General features: G+C 41.6%; 1 protein-coding gene across 1 annotated transcript in view; it reads right to left on the bottom strand.

Moving 5' to 3' along the window:
• Positions 1–14,430: 14,430 nt before the first annotated feature.
• The window catches only part of TDRD3 (tudor domain containing 3), a 64,839-nt gene continuing 52,085 nt past the window's right edge, over positions 14,431–27,184 (bottom strand). The window contains exons 13-14 of the mRNA XM_026673487.2: positions 16,333–16,458; positions 14,431–14,632 (exon numbers count right to left, since the gene is read on the bottom strand). Of these exons, the coding sequence (XP_026529272.1) occupies positions 16,339–16,458 (120 nt within the window). The 3' untranslated portion in view covers positions 14,431–14,632; positions 16,333–16,338. The remainder of the gene's footprint in view (positions 14,633–16,332; positions 16,459–27,184) is intronic.

Below are 27,184 nucleotides of genomic sequence, written 5' to 3' on the forward strand. Positions count from 1 at the left end.
AATGCAAATAAGGTTGCAGCTATTCTTATAAGCAAAAAAGGGATTTTTATAAAGGTTTATTATCCTTTAGCCTGCATTAGTAATAGGTAAGTCGAAATATTAAAAAAATAGAAAAAGGGTTATAGCTATATAATAGAAGATTTGGTGTCCTCATTAAGCTGAATGAAATCAATTAGAATGGAAACCAAGGAGTGAATTTAAGGGGAAATATTTTTCACTCAAGAGTTCACCTCGATGAAATTAAATAAAAGCAAAATGTGTGATGCTTGATTAATATTTGTTAAAGCTGTTGAATCTGAGCTGCAAAAAAAAATCTGTGCTACAGAAAGCTTTCTTGGCTGGCTCTTAGGAATGGTCTACTAGTCTTAAACTTGGTTAACTGGTTACAAAAGGAATCATTGAATTCTCATGCTTTTTCATGATGATTTGAACCAAAAGATTGAATGGAACATGGTAGTGATTATATGCAGCTCTTCCCATTTTCATGACTTTTAGAAATAGGGTAGGATGTTGGTGTTTTATATATAAATAAAACAAATTGGTACAAAGTAAAGGTTTCAAAATTTCATTCAAAGAATATTAAACATGGTCAGAGGTGGTCTTCAGCAGGTTCTGACCAGTTCTGGAGAACCGGTAGTGGAAATTTTGAGTAGTTCAGAGAACCCACAAATCCCACCTCTGACTGGCTCCGCCCCCATCTATTCTCTGCCTCCCGAGTCCCAGCTGATCGTCTGGGTCTCCTTTTGTTGCCCTGCACAGGAGAACGGAGCTGTAAAGCAGGTTAGTGGGGTGGGGAGGGAATGGGGATTTTGCAGTATCCTTCCCCTGCCACACCCACCAAGCCACGCCCACTAAGCCACGCCCACAGAACCAGTCGTAAGAAAAATTGAATCCCACCACTGAACATGGTCTTCAGGGCTACAAGCCTCTTCCTACAGAGGCATTCTGAAATAAAGCAGAGAAGACTCTTGATGGAAGTCAACCACCAGTTCAAATCAATCAATCTATCAGGATAGAGCTGGAAAAGCCCTTGGAGGTCTTCTAGTCCAACCCCCTGCTCAAGCAGGAGATCCTACACCATTTCAGACAAATGGCTGTTCAGTCTCTTCTTAAAAACCTCCAGTGATGGAACAAACACAACTTTTGGTGACCAGCTGTTCCACTGGTCAATTGTCCTCACTGTTAGGAAGTTTCTCCTTAATTCCAGGTTGCTTCTCTCCTTGATTAGTTTCCATCCATTGTTTCTTGTTTTGCTCTCTGGTGCTTTGGAAAATAAGTTGACCCTCTCCTCTTTGTGGCAACCCCTCAAATACTGGAATATTGCTATCATGTCCCTCCTAGTCCGTCATTTCTCTAGACTAGCCAAAACCAAATCCTGCAAGTGTTCTTAATATGTTTTAGTCTCCAGGCCCCTTAATCATCTGAGTTAATTTTCTTTGCACTTTTTCCAAAGTCTCAACTTTGAGATTACATTTAAAACGGCTTTGTTCTTATGTGGAATGGAATGGAATGAGAGTAGAGTGGAGTGGAGTGGAGTGGAGCGGAGCGGAGCGGAGCAGAGCAGAGCAGAGTAGAGAATATAGAACAGAGAACAGAGAACAGAAGGGAAGGGAAGGGAAGGGAAGGGAAGGGAAGGGAAGAGAAGAGAAGAGAAGAGAAGAGAAGAGAAGAGAAGAGAAGAGAAGAGAAGAGAAGAGAAGAGAAGAGAAGAGAAGAGAAGAGAAGAGAAGAGAAGAAGAAAATATGGAATGGAATGGAATGGAATAGAATAGAATAGAATAGAATAGAATAGAATAGAATAGAATAGAATAGAATAGAATAGAATAGAATAGAATAGAATAGAATAGAATAGAATAGAATAGAAAATATGGAACAGAACAGAACAGAATAGAATAGAATAACAGGGTTGGAAGAGACCTCTAGTCCAATCTGCTGCTTAGGCAGGAAATCTTACACCATTTCAGGCAAATGGTTATCCAATCTCTTCTTAAAAACTTCCTTCTTTTTAAAAAAATCTCTTTTTATATAGGTGGGAAAAAAGTTTGATGGCTGGAAGACACATTTAACATTTGGGGAAAGGTCAGAGGGCCAATATACACGCTTTTAATGTAAATGGGTGGGGCTGATCGTTTTGTTGTGATTTCTTGAGCTTTTCTTTCCAACCGTTCGATGTATTTCGGAGTTCAAAAGTTTTATGGTACTCCTTTATTCGATTAAGCAGAAAACGCCCCTTTTTCCAGCAATCAGGACCAGAGGACATTCTCAGGAGTGCAAAACGAAAAGAAAGAGAAATAGTTGAGACTGTGCTCACCTCTGCTTCATCTACATTAACTATTAATGCCTCGATAAAAATTACAGTGTAATAACTACAGGAGAAATCATGTGTTTTATAGTTCATGAATGAAAATAAGGGCAGTGTCCTTTCTTGATCAACCAAGTGCTTGGAAAAGGCAAAACGCCTGTTGAATTAGTGTACCTTGTTTTTTTGTGTGTGTGGTTTTTTTTTGCAAGTTTTCCACCTAGAGGCTGGAAATAGATGAGTTTTTCCTACTCAGTTAAATCAAAATATTTGCACGGCGACATAAAAAGTAAGGCACATACCTGTTTTTGTTTTATTAATAAGTGGGGCTAGATTACAAGAACTTGATTAATACGGGCTTAAATTATACAGAGGCGATTATGGAAGTTGCCAGGTTTAATTAATGGATTCAGAATTAGCATACTCTACAAGGGCTCCTGTGGTTATCGGTGCCAGTATGCAGCAATCAATCTGATGACTACAGCAGTGAATTCTAATGAAGCCAAGTGCTGTGATCCATCAGCAGGGGAGAGGTAGAATAAAAGATGAGAAAGTAGACAGGTATAAAAACAAGACTTGGCAAACAAAACGCACTGTCTTTTCCTCCTTATATAGGTTAGGTGCCAATGGGTAGAATTGGTTTTTTCCTTATTATTTAGGAAGGTTAAGAGGCAGATACAGGCCCAAGCTCTAAGCTGATTGAAACTTCATAAGCTTGCATTGACCAAAAAAAAAAAAAAATCCAGCAAAATGCCAACAGCCAACAGCCAAAATGTCTAGTTTGATGAAAAGAAGGACTAGGGGTGACATGATAGCAGTGATCCAATATCTCAGGGGTTGCCACAAAGAAGAGGGAGTCAAGCTATTCTCCAAAGCACCTGAAGGCAGGACAAGAAGCAACGGGTGGGAACTAATCAAGGAGAGAAGCAACTAAAAACTAAGGAAAATTTCCCGACAGATAGAACAATTAATCAGTGGAACAACTTACCTCCAGAAGTTGTGAATGCTCCAACACTGGAAGTTTTTAAGAAGAGATTGGAAAACCATTAGTCTGGAATGCTATAGGGCAGTGTTAATTAACCTTTTCGGCACTGAGTGCCGAAACAGAAGCATGCGCTGAAAACTGGAAGAGCAGCTCCCCACATGAGCAGCACGGGAGCACCAGAAACCAGAAGAACCATATGCGTGCTCCGGGGAGCTACACTTCCAGTTTCTGGCACTCTTGTGCGTGAGAAGACCAGCTGGCCGATGCACATGTGCGCACCAGAACCTGGAAGAGAAACGGGTGATGGCTGGCGTGCATGGAGAGATGGCTCCGAGTGCCATGTCTGGCACACGTGCCATACGTTTGTCATCACAGCTATAGGGTTTCCTGCCTAAGCAGGGGGTTGGACTAGAAGACCTCCAAGGTTCCTTCCACCTCTGTTATTCTCTTCTCTTCTCTTCTCTTCTATTCTATTCTATTCTATTCTATTCTATTCTATTCTATTCTATTCTATTCTATTCTATTCTTCTATTCTATTCTATTCTATTCTATTCTATTCTATTCTATTCCATTCCAGATTTTATATTCTGTTCTATTCTACTCTACCCTACTCTATATTCCTCAGTTGTTTATCCTGCTTTTTGATTTATGTCTTCTAGTTCCATTTTTTCTTTTTTTCTTTTGAGTTCCTTCTTTCCAAACACAACTCCATCTTTTCCAAGCTGTTATCCACAGAGTGGGGCTGCAGAGGGCAATTATTTTTTTAAAAAAAGAGTCATTTTGGAGAGCAAGATGTTTTTTGGATCAGCCATACAAGGTACGATACAAAAGCTTCTCTCCTCGGATGTCCTTTAAAGCCATCGGTGGGACTTAGCAGCTGACAAAAGGATGATTCAGTAGCCTCCAGCTACGTTCTGTATGGAGCCTTGGGTAATTTTCTGCGCTGGCAATTTGAACGAAATGAAAGATGGCGGGTGTTTTTTGTGATTCATTAAGTACCCTCAAGAAAAGCTCTGGGTGATTGGGGATGAGGTGGGGGGACAGAAGGCTGGAAATCAGCAACTAAATGTTGCAGCCCCCCCCAAAAAATGCATCTCCAGCTTTTAGCGCAAACTAATTGGGAGAGAACAGCTTGAAACAGGAAGAGATTTATCATTGCCAATCATGTTCTTTTCTGCAGGGAGAAAGGATCGGTTGGAGTGACAGTTTTGTCTCCTCTCGAGTCTTACTGTGTGTTTGTCTCCATTTATTATATCAATGCAAGCTTGAGTGCCACCTGCATTGTCTGTGTGAAAAACAGCTGGTCGCCTCTGAGTTATGACACAGATAACATTCTAGAAGAGAGGAGGAATGATATGGTACCCAGTGGTAGAAAATGTGTGGGATTGGTTATGGCAGCAAATTTAAATTATTTGCTTGTGCTCAAAGTTATTTTTTTTTGGGAGGGGAGGACAAAGCAGAAGTGCACACAGGTGTCCTCATCAATTTACTTCTACCTACTCAGATGGAAGTAAAGCCCAATGAAGGGTGGAAGCCACCATCCCTAAATTATCAAGTTCGTATCCTAGGTTCATATCACATTCATATCCATTAGGGCAGGGGTCCCCAACCACGGTCCATGGACCGGTACCGTCCGCGAACAACTCCCTACCGGGCAGCGGCTTGCTGGCGCCGCCATCTTTTTTCATGAAAAAGTGCTTCCGGTGAGCTTTTCCGGGTAGAAAGCTCACGGAAGCACGTTTTCATCAAAAAGATGGCGGCGCCCAGCTGATGCCGGACGGCGGCGCCCAGCTGATGCCGGTACTGGGCCGCGGCGTCAAAAAGGTTGGGGATCACTGCATTAGGGGACTGGAGCAGAGGTGGTATCCAGTAGGTTCTGACTGGTTTTGGAGAACCGGTAGCAGAAATTTTGAGTAGTTCGGGGACCCGACAAATACCACCTCTGACTGGCCCCACCCACATCTATTCTCTGAGATTTTGTGGTATCCTTCCCCTGCCACGCCCACTAAGCCACAAACCAGTAGTAAAAAAAAAATTGAATCCCATCACTGAACTAGAGGATAAAACATATAAACAACAGTTGCTGGAATTGGGCATGTCTAAGCAGACCAGGTGACGTATTGTGGAACAGGGTCTTCTCAGGGAAAGCCCAGAGACTATCTGTCTGCAACGCCATCATATATTGACTATATATAAATAGCGTACCTTTGAATTTGTAAATAGAATAAAACAGTTTCATCTTTGCTCACTAGGAATGTAATTGTGTGATGTGTTGTTGGTTTTTTTAACATTTTTGCCATGTGCTAAATAAATGAGTGTGCACTTTCTTCACTTCCTTCATATGCTCTATGAAAGGTATTGTTGCAAAGTACACAAACAGATGTTGCTTCACTTATATAGCAAGGTTTCATCCAAAGGTTCAACTGGGCAATTTCAAAGACTTTTCCATTATTTCCCCCTCCTGGGAAGGCAGAAATATCTATGAAGCATCCCAGTGGTGGTATTAAACTTTTTGTACTACCGGTTCTGTGGGTGTGGCTTGGTGGGCTTGGTGTCACTTAGTGGTTGTGGTGTGGCTTGGTGGGCATGACTTGGTGGGCGTGGCAGGGGAAAGATACTACAAAATCTCCATTCCCTCCCCACTCCTGGAGGAAGGATACTGTAAAATCCCATTCCCTCCCCACCCCACTAACCTGCTTTCCAGGTCCGTTCTCCTGTGCAGGACAACAAAAGAAGACCCAGCCAATCAGCTGGGACTCGGGTGGCAGCAAATAGATGGGGGAGGGGCCAACCAGAGGTGGTATTTACCAGTTCTTCGAACTACTCAATATTTCCGCTACCGGTTCTCCAGAACCGGTCAGAACTGGCTGAATACCACCTCTTAAGCATCCCCTCAAATGCTTTGCACAACCCTAAAATGAATACAGTATATCATTGTTAGGAATATAAATAGTTTAACTTCACATTGTTTTATAAACCTGTCCTAAATATAAATATTCATCGGTCACGGTTAAATGCTATTGAAAGTTTTACTTATGTCTAACATGAATGGGTCTATTCTGAGATTAATATGGCTCAGTTCCCATCGCTATAATTTAAATGAATTAATGGCATCAATTATTTAATGTGAAGATGACATCTAGTTTATAATATATCAGTTTGTTTTCACCCTTTTGAATATCACATCTAATTTTTCACTTTACAGAAGTGGAAGATGATTAATAGGAAAAATAGGAGGAGGAAGACATGAATTATTTGAAATAAAGGCAGGTTACAAATTAAACACACACACAAAAGAATATTCCATTGTTAACAATTTCCCTAAAAGGAGAGTATTATTGTGTAGTAGCACTCCATCTTCTGTTCAAGTACTCTTCACCTTTGGTTTTCAACAGAATCGCAACATTTGACTGTCGAGGTATTTCTAGAAACAACATTTATACATCCAACATGATCGTGCAAAATATTTAAATGATATTTTTAGTAGCGTTCCAGTATCTGAGGGGCTGCCACAAAGAAGAAGGGGTCAACTTTGTTTTCCAAAGCACCAAAAGAGAAGATAAGAAACAATGGATGAACATTACTCAAGGAGAGAAGCAACCTGGAATTAAGGAGAAATTTCCTAATAGTGAGAACAATTAACCAGTGGAACAGCTTGCCTTCAGAAATTGTGGGTGCTTCATCACTGGAGGGTTTTAAGAAAAGACTGAACAGCCATCTACCTGAAATGGTGTTGGGTCTCCTGCTTCAGCAGGCGGTTGGACTAGAACAGGGGTCACCAACCTTTTGGACCTCAGGGACCACCAAACTCATAATTTTAAATCCCGCGTACCAGAGACCCTGGGAAACCCCCCCCAAAAGTCTGTAGGAAACTTTCCCACCTCGTTTTCCTACCGTTCAAACATTCTTTATTTCGGATCGCAAGATACCATCTACAGCTATCTACAGCTTCTCAGACGAAGAGAGAGAGAGAGACTTTTGGCTTCATGCAAGGAAAGCAGCAGAAGCAGCAGAAGTCTTTCTTTCTCTCCCCCAAATTCTGCTAGAAATGAGTCTTTGTGAGACTTTTCGCACTGGTGCAGTCTCTTGGACCAGGATGCTTTGCAGGGTCCCAAAGACTCATTTTGCTGTTTTTGTTGCGTGCAGCCAAAAGCAGAAGAAGAAATAAGCGGAAAAAAGCAGCCCAGTGGCCAGGCAAGGCGTGTGGGGCAAGTTCCTCCCCTCCACCCTTTGTCCCCCCCCACTACCTCATGTTGTTCACAATGCAAGCAACGCAAGCCTTGTGTTCCCACGGGCCACCTGGGTGGCGCAGCCTTGTGTTCTCGTGCAGCCTGGATTAATTGCTTTCGGGGTGACATTTCTCTGCGGACCACCAAAATTTTCTTGTGGACCACCAGTGGTCCCTGGCCCACTGGTTGGCCACCACCCTAACCCACTGGACTAGAAGACCTTTGAAGTCCCTTCCAGCTCTATTCTGATTAATAATTGTTTCACTTTATCTAAGCCAGGGGTCTTCAAACTTGGCAGCTTTAAGACTTGTGGACTTCAACTCCCAGAATTCCTCCCCCAGTCATGCTAGCTCAGGAATTCTGAGAGTTGAAGTCCACAAGCCTTAAAATTGCCAAGTTTCAAGACCCTTGATCTAAGCTAGATCAAAATTAAAGCAAGGGGTTAATATATTTTTGCACCTTAACATATTTTTTTGTGTTGATTCCTGGCCTGAAGTTTTCTAGGCATTTTTTTTTAAAGAAGTGGCTCGTCGTTACCTCTTTCCAAGGGCTAAGAGTGAGGGACAGGCCCAAGGTAATCCACCAGGTTTTGCACCTAAGGTGGGACTAGAACTCACCAACTCCCAGTTTCTAGCCAATGTCCTTTAATGACTACACCTAGCTCTCTTATATTATTAGAACTTGTTTCAACTCACCAAGTATTTATTATTAAGATCCAGCACACCCAAAGGTGCTTTTTTTCAGGAGGCAACTGGACTTTCTTGTTTTTATTCGAAGATGTTTCACTTGTCATCCAAGAAGCTTCTTCAACTCTGATTGGATAGTGGAGAATGGAAGGATTTATATCCAGGGGTGGGATTCCACCAGTTCGGACCGGTTTGGGTAAACCAGTAGTTCCAGTGAGCATTTGGCCCCACTCACCAGCCTCTGCTCTTTCCTGTGCTTTATTTAGTTGTTTTAGAGCACAGCTGATTCACACGGCAGAGCAGTTTGCCACGCCTCAGCTGTTGTATTCACAGGGGCTGCAGTAGAAGGTAAGTATTAGAGCTGAAAATTGGCTTTTTTAAATGCAGAGCATGCGCATGGAGTGCGTGTTTGGCACGCGCTCACCGAACCGATTGTTACACTGGTTGAATCGCACCACTGTTTATATTACCTGCAGACAGCTGGTCATTTGCATCCTTTTAGAGGGTTGTTAAAGCACTTGGAGGTTTATCTGTGATGAGAAGCGAAACACCTTCAAAGAAAAAACAAGGAAGTCCAGTTGCCTCCCTCCTGAAAAAGCACTTTTGGGACAACCATGACCTGGATGACTGAGAATTGCTATAGACCTTTGGCTATCCAATTTGGGATGAACACCCTTCGAATAGTGTGAGAGTAGGAATGGGTTTCAAGAGAAAAAAATTGCAGACTACAGGAACCAGGAGCACTACTCAGGTGACCCTGAGGATACAGATACACCTCCAAGTGCTTCAACAACCCTCTAAAAGGATGAAAGCGATCAGCTGTCTGTAAGGAATATAAATCCTTCCATTCCCCACTATCCAGTCATATCTGAAGAAGTCTCTTGGATGAGAAGTGAAATATCTTCAAAGGAAAAAACAAGTCCAGTTGCCTCCTGAAAAAGCACCTTTGGGACAATCATGGTCTGGATGACTGGGAATCTGTATTTTTAAAGATCCAGCACAGAAAACACAGTAGTTTCAAAACCACCTCCTCAAAATCAAAGTTATGGACCTTGTCTTTCCAAAGTAGACTTGATTACTTTGTTGAGAAAGTGAGCTAGCAGCACTTCCCATTCTCAACTTTGTGGGTCATGGGAGGGAAAATGGACTGGTAATCTTGTCCTGCTCTCCATAACCGAGGCCGGTCTTCTGACTTGCACTTTTATCGTCTTGGTGGTAATTACAAGTTGTAATGTGCAAGCATAATTGGCCACTTTTGCAAGACAATTACACCCTACCAGTCTTTCTGTGGGAAAGGAAATGCTGAATTTTAGACTTGGGAGGACATGCAAGGGCGGAATGGATACAGTCGACTAACCTGTTCAAATTGGCTTTCTGACTGGGGTTCACACTGTGCTATATATGAACGTGATAATTTTTGCTCCTTCTTCTATACAAGACCTGCTTATTCTTTGCATGGAAGTGAATGAAGATGCCACCTTTGGCCTTATTAGAACCGGATATCTTATCTACCATGGTAGAATCACTCTTTGGAAAAGAATCACATAGGAAGGTTGTAATTCAGAGATAAGGGTGGCCTTATTTTCTACTGCAAGGAATCAATGAAAGTCTACTGTCTGGAAAAAAATGGTGAGCTCAGGTTGAGACTATTTGCTGACCAAGTCCTCATTCTCAGCCCCGACTCAAATCTTACCCTTGAGCCTCTTTTCTTATGGACACACTTCTTTTTGTGATGATGAATAGTATTTTGTTACAGAAACTCTAGTGTAAAGACCAAGACCTAGGAAGTTTTTCAGCCACCGCTATGTTTTTGTTCGTAATTACACCGCAGGAAAAATATTTCTACACAACAAAATGGACACCCATGGAACTTTATCAAAAAGTCCCTGGCCACTCAATCCAATACAGCACAACCCAACTCAAAGCCTAACCCCTGAAATATTCTAACCCTTTCCTTGCCTGTTTGGGCCACTGCCTTCCCCCTGCACCTTTCAATTGCAATACAGGCAGTCCTTGACTTACAACAATTCATTAAGTGACCGTTCAAAGTTACAACAGGACTGAAAAAATGTGACTTGTGGCCACTTTTCAGACTTATGACCTTTGCAGCATACCCATGATCAGGTTATCAAAATTCAGATGCTTAGCAACCAGTTCATAGTTATGATGGTTGCTGTGTCCAAAGGTCACGTCATCCACTTTTGCAATGTTCAGACCAGCGAAGTCAAGGGAAAAGCCAGATTCGCTTAACAACCAGGTTCCTAACTTATCAACTGCAATGATTCACTGAACATTGGTGGCAAGAAAAGTAATAAAACGGGGTGAAAAAATCACTTAGCAAAAGTCTCCTTTATGGATATAACCAGAAGTGAGCTTCACATAATTTAACAACCGGTTCGCCTAATGCAGAACCAAAAATGTGAGCATGCATGCAGCTTAAAACACATGGCGGTTTCATGCACATGGCTTCTAGCACACCTTCTCGAGCATCCGCGGTGAGTAGAGAGGATGAAGCGTGGAAATCATCTGGGCTGCGTGGGTGGGTGAGCAAGCCAGAGTGTGAGATATATAGGATGGGGTAGCACCAGGGCAGATGGGCGGGCCCAGCCAGTGGTCGGGCTACCAGTACGGGTGAACCAGTCCAAACCGGCAGCAGCCCACCTCTGGTTATAACTTGAGGACTACTGTGAGGACAGGTTAAGCAGTGATGGGCTTCTGACAGGTCCGGGCGAACCCTCAGTCATGATCACTGGCTGGGCCCACCCACCCCTGGGCTACCCTTTCTGTTGTGTCTGTGCAGGCACAGACACAGAGCAGCCCATCGCGAGCAGCTTGGGAAGAATAGTTCAAAGATAACGGAGTGGCAGGCAGTCGCTATATAAAGGCTGCCTGCCAGCCATTATCGTTCGTTGTTGCTACACTGTTGTTGTGCTTACCTCCAATAAATGTGAATCCTCACATTTGTGAATGTGAATCCTCAGCTCCTGGGTGTTTATTTCGATCTCCCGACCTAACACTTTCTTGCTCGTTCCCACCACCCATGCTGCCCAGCTGAGTTCTGCACCACCCCTGCTGCACTCACCATAGCTGTCTGAGTTGATTAGCTGCATGTTTAAAGCTCCATTTTAGCCCCAAAGGGGTGCATGCGAGCAAAGCCAGTGCGTGCACTCACAACCAGCAAACCAGTTGGTAATGTAAGTGCAGCCCACCTCTGCAGGTAAGCTGTTATAGAGATGGCTCAGGCGAAAGTTGGAACAAAAATAGGTTGCTCCAGCCAAGTTTGTCACCTTGGTCTTCCTTGTCACTCTTTCCCAGTTGCATTTCAGCCTTTCCTGAAAACAATCAATGATAGACAATATTCTGCTGTAGAAGTGATGGTTGCGTCTTATACATGCTTTTAATGTAATCAATGCTCACCTTTGAAGAGCAGGTGTTTTATAAGTAAAATTACTGGGTTTTTTAAAAACAGAATTTCATTCACCCACCCAGAATGTCTTTGAGGTAAACAATGCAATATGAGAACAGACTTCTAATTCATTTCACTGCATATCCCTGAAAAGCCAGTGGCATTCATCTTACTAATTGGGATGTCAAAGAACATTATTTTTCATTATGCCACTGCCCTTCACATGGTGTAACCACTCCAAGGCTGAGGAAAAAAATCAATGCACTGCTATGGCAAGTAGGGCTGGGGCAAAATTTAAAAAAATATTTTAATGATTCTTCAGTTTCTCCTCTTCTTCCTCCTCTGTTCCCACTTAAGATTTGGGACAGTTTAAAATGAGAAGAAGGGAGGGAGGGAGGGAGGGAGGGAGGGAGGGGAGGGGAAGGAAGGAAGGAAGGAAAGTGAAATAGGTAGGAAAGGAGTAATAAGAGAAAACTAAAAGGAAGGAAGGAAGGGAGGAAGGAAGGAAGAATAGGTAGGAAGAGAGCAATAAGAGGGAAACAGGAAGGAAGGAAGGAAAAAAGGAAGGAAGAATAGGTAGGAAGAGAGCAATAAGAGGAAAACTAGAAGAAAGGAAGGAAGGGGAAGGGAAGGGAAGGAAGGATAGGTGGTAGGTAGGTAGGTAGGTAGGTAGGTAGGAAGGAAGGAAGGAAGGAAGGAAGGAAGGAAGGAAGGAGGGAAGGAAGGAAGGAAGGAAGGAAGGAATAATAACCCAATTAAGTTAACAGAGCAATGCAAGAATTATAAAGTTATATAATAGTAAAGCACCATTTTCTTAAGCTCATGGATCTGTTATATTGAGCAAGTATTTTGCAATGTGGCAATATCAAGGAATGGGGGAGAGTAGGCAATGGGAAATTTTGCAGAAGAGGTGGTAAATAAACAGGGTGAGGGTTTTTTTGTTTTGTTTTAACAAAACTGGTCATATTTCCACAGCAGCTGAGTCCAGTCCCTCCAAAAAAAAGTCTGGGGACACCTATTTTAGAAATACAAATCAATCTTCCATCTAAGAGCACTTTGGAACCTTCCAGATCAGTTTAAATCACGGGCTTCATGTTAACTGTGATGTAGCTGCTGCTTTTCTCGCCTGGAGGGCCTCTCCCATTTGTGTCATGTTTACACAAATGCCTTTGTCAGGTATCTATCAGAGGTGCATGATTCCCTTTCAAGACACCTGAGCCGTGTTGAGATTTGTGTAAAAATGAAACTGTACGAGATGAAAAGATCTCCTTCTACGCATTCCAAAGTAGCTTTGAGTTTGGAGTTGAAGGGGTTGTAGGAAGCCTCCCCACCTCCCCTTGCCAAGAAAATGAAATGTTTGGGGGAATATTAAAAGAGGCAGAATATTATATTTCCCCAAAGGAGAAATGGAAAAAACATGTTTTTAAAGGCAAAAAGCAGCCCTAGTTTCCCAGGAAAACAGCCCCCAGCAGATGTCGGATGTCTTTAGAGATGGATGTTTTGTGTCCATTAAGAAATCCAGGCTGGCCTATTCACAAACCAACTGCCTTCAGCTCCAGTTGATAGGACTAAGAATTTACATCCCCGACTCTCACCCAAATTCTAGGGACAGGACAGGACCTTTAGGACATAATAGGATTAACCCACCACCATTAGAATAGCAAAAGGCCCCGGGCTCACTACACCGCACAATCCCCTGCAGCCTTTCAGAAACTGTATAACAATCATTGCAAACAATTCACCTAGAAATTACATACACCATTCCAACATCCGTTATCTTTACATTTTAATACTTAGGTTGAAATTTCAGGCATCCGATCTGTTTCCTCCACTTTTTTTTTTTTTTTGCAAGCGTAATTCAAACTCCAGTTAGAAAGGGCTAAAAGTCAAGAAAATTGGGAAAGGAATGAGTCAAGCTAGAAAATGCAACACAGGGATTAAATATCAGGAAGCAGTTCCTGAGAATTAGTCCTCTTGGAGGACTTAATTGTAATAGGATCAACAAAGGGTAAGTCAACACTTTTAATCTCATCCTTTTAAATAATTGAGCGTGAAACGCTGATCTTTTGTCAGATTGTCTACTGCACAACTATTATTTCATCTAAATATAAATGCTAACTGAATTAAAAATAATGACTCCTTTCGGTTCAGTTCAACTCCTGGTGTGCACGTCTCTGTAGCTTTCTTGGCTGTGGGATAAAATTGGCTGGTTTTTGTTTTTTTATTTCATAAGTTTGCTATCAACTCTGGCTTCTCCTATTCAGGTGCTAACCAGGGTTGATCTTCTTAGCATCTGAAGATCAGCCAACATGAGCTAGATGCTGCAAAAACCCAGGTCCATCACAGTTCTCAACTTTTCAGGTCTGAATTTTTACTAAAGTTAAAAGTAAAGGTTCCCCTCGCACATATGTGCTAGTCGTTTCCGGCTCAAGGGGGCAGTGCTCATCTCCGTTACAAAGTCAAAGAGCCAGGGCTGTCCGAAGGCATCTCCGTGGTCATTTGGCCGGCATGAGTAAATGCCGAAGGCGCACAGAACGCTGTTACCTTCCCATCAAAGGGGTCCCTATTTTTCTACTTGCATTTTAAACTGCTAGGTTGGCAGAAGCTGGGGCAAGTAACGGGAGCTCACTCCGTTACACGGCACTAGGGATTCGAACCGCTGAACTGCCGACCTTTCTGATCAACAAGCTCAGCATCTTGGCCACTGAGCCACCACGTCCCATTTAATTTTTAACAGAGCCCATCAATTATTTGATATGGGAGAGATCAGGGCCACGGTTATTAACAGTTTATGTGAGCAGGAAAACACACAAAGCAAAGACAATGCTGATCATGGTGGCTTTTATTGATGTCAATATTAACAAGGTTTTTTTTTTTTTAATATATATGTAAAAATTTTAGCTTCACAGCATTAACTTTAAAAAAAAGTCATTGGTGGGTAGATTTCTATACTTCCCGTCTGGATCTTTCGAAAATGTTGTCCTTCGGGCGTGAAGAAATGCAGCACGATCTCACCACAATGAATATCTGAAATAGGAGGAGGGGGAAGGAGAATGTGGGATAAATTTCATCACTTTTACGCTGTCTATTCATCGGGATGTCCCAGAGGTGCTTTCTTCAGGAGGCAACTGGACTTTCTTGTTTTTTTTCTTTTGAAGACATTTCTCTCTGCATCCAAGAAGCTTCTTCACCTCTGATAGGATGGTGAGGAATGGAAGGATTTATATTCCTTACAGACAGCTGGTCATTTGCATCCTTTTAGAGGGTCGCTGAGGCCACTTGGAGGTTTTTCTGTGTCCTCAGGGTCACCTCAGGAGCGCTCCTGGTTCCTGTAGTCTGCCATTTTTTTCCTCTGGAAATCCATTCCTACTCCCACAGCATTCAAAGGGCGTTCACCCCAAATTGTATCGTTAAAAGTCTTTGAATGGTGTGTGAGTAGGAATGGATTTCCAGAGAAAATATTGCAGACTACAGGAACCATTAGCACTACTCAGGTTACCCTGAGGACACAGATAAACCTCCAAGTGCTTCAATGGACTGCCCAAAGGATGCAGATGGCCAGCGGTCTGCAAGGAATATAAATCCTTCCATTCCCCACCCTCCAGTCAGAGCTGAAGAAGCTTCTTGGATGCGAAGAGAAATGTCTTCAAAAGAAAAAAAAAACAAGAAAGTCCTTTAAAAAGCACCTTTGGAACAACGAGGACCTGGAGGACTGAGAATCTCTACAGACACTCATCGAGATAATTTGACCATATAGAAAATATTTGGGGAAAAAAGACTGAACATATAATGTTTACACACACACACACACACAAATATACACAGCACTTTAATATGTGTCTTAAGAGTTTCCAAGTTGTGTGCACCAAAATGACACCTCTGTTGGAGAACAGCAGGCAGAGACTGAGGGCAGAGTCAAGAGAGGAAGGAGCCTGGAATCCTTACGTTCCTGCAAAGGATCTAAGTTCAACCCTTCTTGAATTCCACTGGCTCTTATCTCATGCCGGTTTAGTGCTGACCACTGGTTGACTAGATTCTTACGTATAGGCCTGATGAACCATAAATCAGCTTAACTGGAACACATGACCCTCATTCTGCACTCCTGATGAGCTCTTCTTTAATCATCCCCTTCATTTTGGCTGGCAGTTATTGACCCGCAAATACCTCTTTCTGCTTGCAGCTTGACAAAGAAGTTAAGAGAGGACGGGTGGCTGGGCATGATTGGAATGCGTGAGAAGAAGAAAAGGAATTTACGTGAGCCGTTGGCAGCCTGAGACATTCTCACAGTCCCAAGGTTGGAAGCGGAAGACTTTTGAAAGATGCAAATTGCTTCCCAAAATTAAATGCTGCACCTGGATGGGTGGACAGTGGATACTGGGTAACCCAGGTGAAGGCAAAGGGAATCTCACTGTACGGCGCTTTGTGCCGAAACTTCAGAATTGGCTTTGCTTCTTCTATACCTGAATGGACCTATCAGTAAAGTTTTACTCTTGGTAATAAAAATGTTCTGGGAGCTTCTTTTACTGGACATGCCAACGGGATCTTTCACTGTATTTATCATCCAAGTATGGACCAGGCTGGACAAAGGTACTAAGGATACTTGATATCAAAGTTATCAAAATGGATATGCACATTCCCTTTTCAAAGCTATTTGGAACGTCAAGGGAATTCCAGGTGAATAGAACTAGTCTTTTTTTTTTTTTTAATGGTAAGAAGTAATGATTTACCTTTGATCAATTTCTAGCTCTTGGAGGTTGGTAAAACTGTTGAGTCGGTCGTGTTGAGCGCCTGGGTTGCCCATCACCCCCTCTGCGAAATTCTAAAGTTTGCTCATACGTCATGTCTTCCTCCTCCTGAAAAACAAACAACGTGATTTAGAAAGGCACACGACCGTAAGGATATTCTTCGATCTTTACAGAATTACCTTTGTTTTTTTGTTTTGTTTTTTTTTAAAAAAAGAAGAATAAAGGAAACTCAGAGATGGGTTACAAGTTAAGGGTTTTTTTTTCCGGAAACACAGATCCAATATCCCAAAGGTGCTTTTTCAAGAGGCAACTGCACTTTTTGGTTTTTAGAATAGAATAACAGAGTTGGAAAGGACCTTGAAGGTCTTCTAGTCCAACCCCCCCTGCTTAGGCAGGAAGACCTTACTCCACTGCAGACGAATGGTTATCCGACATCTTTTTAAAAACTTCCAGCGTTGGAGCATTCACAACTTCTGGAGGCAAGTAGTTCCACTGGTTAATTGTTGTAACTGTCAGGAAATTTCAACTTAGTTCTAAGTTGCTACTCTCCTTGATTAGTTTCCACTCATTGCTTTTTGTCCTGCCCTCAGGTGCTTTGGACAATAAATAGACTCCCTCTTCTTTGTGGCAACCCCTGAGATATTGGAACACTGCTATCATGTCTCCCCTAGTCCTTCTTTTCATTAGACTAGACCGGTGATGGCGAACCCATGGCACAGGTGGCATGCAAAGCCATTTATGCCAGCACGCTAGCTGCAGGCAAACTTACCTCACTGCGCATGTGCATGCCTCACAGCTGATTTTCGGCAGGTTTGAGGCCTTTTTCGGCCTCCCAAAGGCTCAAAGGCTTCTGCAGGCTTCTGCAGGCTTTGCAGGCCGAAAACTAGCCCCGTTTCATCACTTCCTGTTTTTCCGAAAATATTGGAAGTGACAAAACGGGGCTAGTTTTTGGTCTGCAAAGCATGCAGAAGCCTTCTTTGAGCCTTTGGGAGGCCGAAAAGGGCCTCAAACCAGCTGAAATTCAGGTGTGAGGCGCAGTGCAGGTAAGGGGGAGGCGGGGGGGTGGGGGATGGGGGATTGTGCATGCATGTGTAGGGGGCAGGGGGGGTGCACATTGCCTTCTGGGTGCTGGCACAGGAGCGTGCAAGCGCGCACACATGTTTTGGCACAGGAGCCCAAAAAGGTTAGCCATCACTGGACTAGACATATCCAGCTCCTGCAAGAAAAGCTGACGAGGCTTCTTGGAAGAGAAGCGAAACGTCTTCAAAGAAAAAACACAGAAAGTCCAGTTGCCTCTTGAAAAAGCACCTTTGGGACAACCATGACCTGGATGGCTGAGAATCCTCAGAGATACAGATCCAATACCTTTGAGATTAGCATAACTGGAGCTTGTTACATTGAGCATGGAGACTTGTAAAGATGGAAAAGAAGACTGGATGTTGGGAAGCTTTACCAACATATGGAAAAGGAGATTTTTTTTACTTGACGATACTCAATGTGCACGTCAGGATTTTCAAAAGTTGGCCATTTCTGACAATCCACCAATGGGTATAGGTCAAAAGCACAGTTAAAATACAAAGCATCCAGCCCAAGAGCTCTATTCATAGCAGAAATTTAACACACCAGTTGCTACAGAACTGAAGTGAGCAACTTTTCTAGAAACTTTGGGGTACTTCGGGGAGGAAATATAGCCTTGCTTGTTGGGTCATTTATGATCAGAGGGAAGGTTACCTTTAACCTCCTATAATGTTTATGCTCTGACCTAGGCTTCCCCAAAAAATATTTCCCCAGCAAAACCCATTTTATTAAACAAAGGTGAATTTCTGGCATTCACACTCAGCCAAAGGCCTGGCAAAACAGTCTTTCATGGGTGGTAATTAGGAGCACAGACCTTATCTAGCCTGGAGAGCTGCCAAGTAAATATTTCCAAATGCAGTGTTGACAAGGAAGGACTCAGCACAGAGTCTCTGAGATGCACAGACAGATCTTCACACTGCTGCAATGAACAAATTGTTTCCTGCAAAAGCCGCCTCCCCTTTTGCTCCTCTTTTAATCCCTATGGGAGGGGCCATTCACCGTCCACCTGTGGCCTTACTCCCACATTGATCCTTAGTTCGTAATTGTTCTTTTCTTTTGGCAGCTTTGCGTATGTGCAGGCTGGGAACTGGCTCCAGATGCTCCCTCACCTCACTGCTGTCTGACTCCAAAGGCAGCTGATGGCTGCCAGACTGCCCTGGCCCCATCTCTGCCTCCAACGCAGAGTTCTCGTCCAAGCCTTCCTCAGCCTCCAGGACTGGCCAATGTTCTTCCCCAACCTCCTCACTGTCTGACTCTGCTGCCAGCTCCGCTAACCACTGGCAGGCCACAACAGTTTATAGGACACTTCAAGTGCATGTCTAACTGATTCGATTTCAGCACCTTTCATGATACATCAATGCATCTTCATAGAGAGGCAGAAGATTAAGACACAACAACATTCTTTCTCAGAGAGTCAAGGACATGTTGCCCTGCACCTGGAGGGAAGTGACTGGAAATGTCTCCAGTTGGGATGACAATTTGATTGGGCCATGTGATGGACTGATGGGTGCAGGGGGATTTTTGATTTCTCTTTTGTGAAGGGAAAACCTGGAACTCTCAGATTTTTCCCCAGATGTGACAATATGACAACTCTAATAAAATGGAACTTTGAGGAATTTTTTGTCTTGGATGGGGATGATAGTGAATCTCATGATCAGAACTATGAAAAGTAAGGTATCCATTCCCTCTATTTGCAAGAACACAGAAATGTGACGAAAGTAGTTGAGATACTCTAAGGCAGTGGTCCCCAACCACCGGGCCCCGGACCGGTACCGGGCTGTGGATCATTTTTTACCAGGCCGCAAAGAAGTGGGCGCCGCCATCTTGTTTCGATGGCGCTTGAGAAAGTGCTTCCAGGTGAGCTTGTCGGTCATCGGTTGGAAAGCGGCGTTTGGGTGCTGGAGGAATCCTCGTGCCTTAGTTTCGTTGAGAGGGGGGCGGCTTCGAACGAAGAGCTGTCCCGATGGCGGTGGAGTCTCGCGTTAGGAGGAGATTAAGAAAGAGCCCGAAAAGCCCATCGACAAAGGTACAAAGGAGGAGTTGAAGGTGGCGGGGAGAAGCGGGGGATGGCTGGCTGGCCGGTCGCTCGGCTCGCCTTGCCTTGGTCGTGCGCGCTGATGCCGGTACCGGTCTGTGGATCATTTTGTGATGCCGGTACCGGGCTGTGGGACAAAAAAGGTTGGGGGCCACTGTTCTAAGGGACAGATATCTAAGCTCATTGTAGAAGAAGTGTGAAGTATCAGTTGTGACTCCTGTACACCAAGATCTATAAAGTTTTCTTTACTTCCCTGCTGACTTTTACTGGACCCAGAATTCGGGTGTGTTTGTGTATGACAACCCTGTAGCACAGGGGTATCAAACTCAAGGTCCATGGACTGCATCTGGCCCACAGGGTGCTTAGATCTGGCTTGTGGGGCCGCCTTGGAAACAGTGAAGGACCGGGTCACAGTGCCTCTGCCAGTGAAAACAGAGCTCAGGAGGGTTGTGTGGGGCCTTCCTCTGCTTTCAGCTCTGAAGGCCTCCTGCAACCTTCTGCCATGAAACGAGACAAAGAGATTGATACAAATCAAACCATCATTCCCTCTCCAGATGAATATTCTAATTCTCATCATCTTCCACATCATGTTTATGGAAGATGATGCAGAATTATCCTACAGATGGAGAACTATAGACTGAGGAGGGTAAGTATATATTATAATTATTGGCATGGTTCATATATAACACTAAGCTAAGCAGGGTTTGCTGAAGAAGAAGCTTTAAGAGTAAGCAGTTGTGGTCTTTTTCCAATTTCTTCTCTCAATGCCTAAATGTGACAGGTAGAGCACAAACACAAGATTCTGCCATACATCAATGACACATCAGAGTGAATGGTTGATTATTATAGTTTTCTGTCAGCCCTTCCCCATGGTTTGCTAAAAACAAGCCACCCCACATTATAGCTTGATGTTATGCACAGCGTGGTACACAGAGAGCAACCAAACATGTCATCTCCAAGAATATTTGAGACAGTGTGAGATAAGTTGAAGTTGAAATACAACTGTTCTTTTAACAGTCCAATTATAATCCATCACAAATATGTGGGAATGAAAGGTATCACTTATATCTCCGGTATTTACACCACAAGAAGCGAACATTTCAAGAGATGGAGATCTGTTTTATGTCTTGTATGAATTCATTTCAATGAGTTTGCTAGAGTTAGGCAGGCTTTTCGTTCATAACATTTGGGGGGGATCCAGCTGAGCTAATTAAGGCTAAGGATTAAAATCAAAAAAATATCTATTTTCACACTCCCCACCATTTCTTATTTTCATTCTCAAAGCTGAGCCTCACTTGTCAAGATAGAAAGCATATCAACTCTTCTCTTTTACTTTCCTGAAACCTTCTGAAAAACAAATGAACCAAAAAATAAATAAATTTCACCCAGAAATTGCATATAGCAGTTATCTTACATTTTAATATTTAGGTTGAAATTTCAGGCATCCAATCTGTTTCCTCCACTTTTTTTGTAAGTGTAATTCAAACTCCAGTTAAAAATGACTAAAGGTCAAGAAAACTGGGAAGGAATGAGAAGCTAGAAACATACAACCCAGCAACTTAAATATCAGGGACTGATTCCTGAGAATTAATCCTCTTGGAGGACTTAATTTTAATAGGATCAACAAATGGTAAGTCAACACTTTTAATCTTATCCTTTTTCTCATTGAATGTGAGGCATACTGATCTTTTCTCAACTTATCTATTGTACATCTATTATTTCATCTAATTAGAAACACTAACTGAATTGAAAATAATAATAATAATCCTTCCGGTTTAGTTCAACTCCTGGTGGACACGTTGTTAGCCTTGGAAGACATTTTTTTGTCTTGGAAGCTTCGAGGCTGCCACATTCAGTGCCTGGGAATTTGGGAGGGGGGATTTCATAGAGAGGCAGAAGATTAAGACACAACAACATTCTTTCTCAGAGAGTCAAGGACATGTTGCCCTGCACCTAGAGGGAAGTGACTGGAAATGTCTCCAGTTGGGATGACGATTTGATTGGGCCATGTGATGGACTGATGGGTGCAGGGGGATGGATTTTTGATTTCTCTTTTGGGAAGGAAAAACCTGGAACTCTCAGATTTTTCCCCAGATGTGCCAATATGATAACTCTAATAAAATGGAACTTTGAGGAATTTTTTGTCTTGGAGTTTATTGGTTTGGAGTTGGTTAGTTGGAACGTTGACACGTGTCTCTGTAGCTTTCTTGGCTACAGGATAAAATAGGATGGTTTTTATTATTTTGTTTCATAAGTTTGCTATCAACTCTGTTAAACTCAGGCTTCTAACATTCAGGTACTAACCAGGTTTGATTTTCCTAATATCTGAAGATCAGCCAAGTTCAAGTTAGATGCTGCAATGGAGCTAGGCTTTAAATGGGAGGAAAAATTGGAATGGTTGTGTCAGAAGATAAGAATTAGATCCCTTGTGGACACAGTCCCAGTAGCCTAATTGTAGACAGTTTTTAATGATATTCCTTGAAAGATGCACAGACCAACACAAAGACTGCTGTATAAGTTAACAAAAAGGAAGCGAAAACTGTATCAATATTACTAGATAGCATCTCCAAAGTATGTGTCGTAAAACCTTCAGTGCAAAGGTGATATTCAGCAGGTTCTGACCAGTTCTGGAGAACCAGTAGCGGAAATTTTGATTAGTTCAGAGAACCAGCAAATTCCACCTCTCACTGGCTCCACTCCCATCTATGCTCTGCTTCCCGAGTCCCAGCTGATCAGCTGGGCCTTCTTTTGTTGCCTTGCACAGGAGAATGGAGCTGGAAAGCAGGATAGTGGGGTGGGGAGGGAATGGGGATGTCAGGTTTCCAAGAGATGAAATCCATTTAAAAAGAAAAGAGCAAAGTCCATCTTCCAAAACAAATTCTTTTATTTAGGAAAGCATCAAGTTTGCAAAGTCTGTTGTAATTCGGATCTGACACAACCCAGATTACACATAATATTGGAAGTTAGAAACCACCTCTAAAAGTCACATTCTCTAATGGAAGTCAATCAACGTTGCCTGTGTCATCAATCTCCACCTCCAGGTCTCAGCAAGATCAGCTTTCGTTCCTAGGGTAAGGAGAACCACCCAGCCTAAACAACTCCCTCTGTCTCCACTCCTCCCACCTTAGGAATGTGGCAAGCCCGAAACCCTTCACTCCAATACCAGCAAAGAGAAAGAAAAAGAATATATAGAAAAGCTAAGTAAAATGGCTACGCATATGTCAATTTTGGGCTTGACAGGGGATTTTGCAGTAACCTTCCCCTGCCACACCCACCATGCCACACCATGCCCACCAAACCATACCTCGCCCACCAAGCCACGCCCACAGAACCGGTAGTAAAAAAAAATTGAATCCCACCACCTCTTCAGTGTCCAGAAAAGTGACTTGAAAGAAAAAAATCACAATCAATGTCCCTAACATGTCTTCTCCCAAACAGTTTTCTTTTTAAAATTCCCAATCTCTGGCATACCGAGTTTTTACACAGCATGTGTGCTACTAAATCATTCTGATCACTAACTGTCCTTTTCGCTATTCCTTCTAGGTGAATCGAACAGCCTCTAGAAAAGGAAAATAAAAAATCCTAAACGCCGACAATTAATCATCCTCCTGATTAATCAAAGTGACATTTTGTAAGTGGAAACAAAATATGAACAGCGTCTTGTTTTTCTTTCCATGAGGTTATAATTATAAAACAGAAACTTAGAAAGCATCAATCAGACATATCAAGAAAGATTTCACATTAATGCCACTTTTAAAGAATTTAACAGTTTAAGCCAACAGGGGGAAAAAAAGACTGGAAGATATTGCAAGATCCATTTCAATTCTAGTAGTAAATAAAAGTTTAGTTCTTTGACTGATGGCCATTCTCATTAGCATCAGTACCATTTCAAGGGAATAAACAAGCATTCACAGCTAAATATTTTTTGAACTCAGAAAGGATGTAGAATAGCTAGGTTCTCGTTTTTCCCAAGATGGTAGCACTGTTCCGTTGCTTGAAAGTGGCTAAAATGAATAAAGTTGGCAGATTGAATGGCTGTTGACCAAACATCCCGAAAACTGAACACAATTTCACACTTAAATGTGCATGTACTTAGGGGGAGAAATGGATTTTATGCCATATTGTGCACTCATTCTATGCTGTTAAGACTGAAGCATCTTTTCACAGGGCATTTCTCTGCTGAATATAACTCCACATTGGAGACAAGAAGGGCATCCGGCCAGTAAACACGCAGCTCCATTCAGTTGCCCAGACTCCATCCCGCAAGGGATTATGGGGTCATTAAAAGATGATGATGATTTCTATCTGCTGAACTAAGTAGAACACTGAACCAAATTGGCACTGTGACTTTGACCAAATTGTGACTGTGGTTGTGACCATTCAACACAAGAATATCAAAACAGAGCTTATAATGGAGATTTCATCAATTTCCTGGCTGCGACAAACGAAATAAAACTAATTATATTTGCAAATCAGATACAGGAAGTCCTTGACTTACAACAGTTTGCTTAGTGGCCATTCAGTTACAATGGCTCTGAAAAAGTGACTTGTGACCATTGTTCACACTTAATAACTGCTGCAGCATCCCCATGGTCACGTGATTGACATTTGGATGCTTGACAAGGGACTCATGTTTACGACGGTTTCCGTGCCCCGGAGTTACATAATCCTCTTTTGCGACCCTCGAACAAGCCAGTCAATGGGGAAACCAGATTCACTTAACGACTGTGTGACTGACAATGGCAGTGATTCACTTAACACTTAAAATGGGGCAAAACAAATTTCTCACCTAGCAATATACATTTTCGGCTCAATGGTGGTCATACATTGAGGAATACCTGTATAGATTTGCAATCTCCTGTTAAAATTTCAGATTTTATGTTTTACATTTTGTATTTTGATCCTTTTTACTGAAATGCAATGTGAATGCATAATAATAATAATAATAATAATAATAATAATAATAATAATAATAATAATAATAATAATAATAATAATAATAATAATAATAATAATAGGCGGATGGGATCTGCTCGCATAATCCACCAATACATCACGCAGTCCTAAACACTTGGGAAGTGTTGGACTAGTGATTTGTGATACAAAACCCAGCATGGTTATTTCATCTGCTGTGAATACTGTCATTTTTGTGTATAATAATAATAATAATAATAATAATAATAATAATAATAATAATAATAATAATAATAGGTGGATGGGATCTGCTCGCATAATCCGCCGATACATCACGCAGTCCTAAACACTTGGGAAGTGTTCAACTAGTGATTTGTGATACGAAACCCAGCACGGTTATCTCGTCTGCTGTGTATACTGTCATTTTTGTGTCTAATAATAATAATAATAATAATAATAATAATAATAATAATAATAATAATAATAATAATAGGCAGGTGGGATCTGCTCGCATAATCCGCCGATACATCACGCAGTCCTAAACACTTGGGAAGTGTTGGACTAGTGATTTGTGATAAGAAACCCAGCATGGTTATCTCGTCTGCTGTGTATACTGTCATTTTTGTGTCTAATAATAATAATAATAATAATAACAACAATAATAATAATAATAATAATAATAATAATAGGCAGGTGGGATCTGCTCGCGCATAATCCGCCGATACATCACACAGTCCTAAACACTTGGGAAGTGTTCAACTAGTGATTTGTGATACGAAACCCAGCATGGTTATCTCGTCTGCTGTGTATACTGTCATTTTTGTGTCTAATAATAATAATAATAATAATAATAATAATAATAATAATAATAATAATAATAATAATAATAGGCAGGTGGGATCTGCTCGCATAATCCGCCGATACATCACACAGTCCTAAACACTTGGGAAGTGTTCAACTAGTGATTTGTGATACGAAACCCAGCATGGTTATCTCGTCTGCTGTGTATACTGTCATTTTTGTGTCTAATAATAATAATAATAATAATAATAATAATAATAATAATAATAATAATAATAAGTGGATGGGATCTGCTCGCATAATCCGCCGATACATCACACAGTCCTAAACACTTGGGAAGTGTTGGACTAGTGATTTGTGATACAAAACCCAGCAAGGTTATCTCGTCTGCTGTGTATACTGTCATTTTTGTGTATAATAATAATAATAATAATAATAATAATAATAATAATAATAATAATAATAATAATAATAATAATAATAGGCAGGTGGGATCTGCTCGCATAATCCGCCGATACATCACACAGTCCTAAACACTTGGGAAGTGTTCAACTAGTGATTTGTGATACGAAACCCAGCATGGTTATCTCGTCTGCTGTGTATACTGTCATTTTTGTGTCTAATAATAATAATAATAATAATAATAATAATAATAATAATAATAATAATAATAATAATAGGCAGGTGGGATCTGCTCGCATAATCCGCCGATACATCACACAGTCCTAAACACTTGGGAAGTGTTCAACTAGTGATTTGTGATACGAAACCCAGCATGGTTATCTCGTCTGCTGTGTATACTGTCATTTTTGTGTCTAATAATAATAATAATAATAATAATAATAATAATAATAATAATAATAATAATAATAATAATAGGCAGGTGGGATCTGCTCGCATAATCCGCCGATACATCACACAGTCCTAAACACTTGGGAAGTGTTCAACTAGTGATTTGTGATACGAAACCCAGCATGGTTATCTCGTCTGCTGTGTATACTGTCATTTTGTGTCTAATAATAATAATAATAATAATAATAATAATAATAATAATAATAATAATAATAATAGGCAGGTGGGATCTGCTCGCATAATCCGTCGATATATCACACAGTCCTAAACACTTGGGAAGTGTTGGACTAGTGATTTGTGATACGAAACCCAGCAAGGTTATCTCGTCTGCTGTGTATACTGTCATTTTTGTGTATAATAATAATAATAATAATAATAATAATAATAATAATAATAATAATAATAATAATAATAATAATAATAATAATCGTCTGCTTCTTTGCAGAGTCTGCATTTGGGGTCATCAGCAGATTTTTCTATTCTGGCTTTGATTGCATTCGTTCTGATGGCTTGTTCTTGGGCTGCAAGAATCAGGCCTTCTGTCTCTTTCTTCAGTGTCAGCCATAAGGACTTGAAAATCGAAGTGCAGAGACTCTGGCACAAACCAGTGCAGGTGGTTCTAGTGGTACTTGGCACACCGGGTGCTGTGCCTAAAGACCCTGACAAGCACTTAAAAACAATTGGCACTGACAAAATCCCCATGGGTCAGCTGCAGAAGGCCACCTTACTGGGATCTGCTCGCATAATCCACCGATACATCACACAGACCTAAACGCTTGGGAAGTGTTTGACTAGTGATTTGTGATACAAAACCCAGAATAGTTTGCTGTGTACACTGTCATTTTTGTGTATAACAACAACAAAAACAACAACAATAATCTACATGTTGATGAAAGCTCACGTTTTTCCATATGACTGAATGTTGGACCCAAATAATGTCAAAGAAGCAAGATCCTGAATATGCTATGAATAAATGGATTAGGAAAAGCTAGATTTTAAGTACTGATAAAGTCCCTTGTCATCTATCCGAAACAAACCCAAAAAGCTTTTAAAAAGTGAAGAATGAATCAATTACTGGTGGGAAAACTTCAAAGTAACATGTGAAGCACGTGAGGAAATTGAATCAAAATGAACCATTTCATATTATTTAAAGAC

This window comes from Notechis scutatus, chromosome 5, assembly GCF_049901735.1.
Source record: "Notechis scutatus isolate UNSWTSFEM ecotype Mainland chromosome 5, rNotScu1.2, whole genome shotgun sequence".
Taxonomy (NCBI): domain Eukaryota; kingdom Metazoa; phylum Chordata; class Lepidosauria; order Squamata; family Elapidae; genus Notechis; species Notechis scutatus.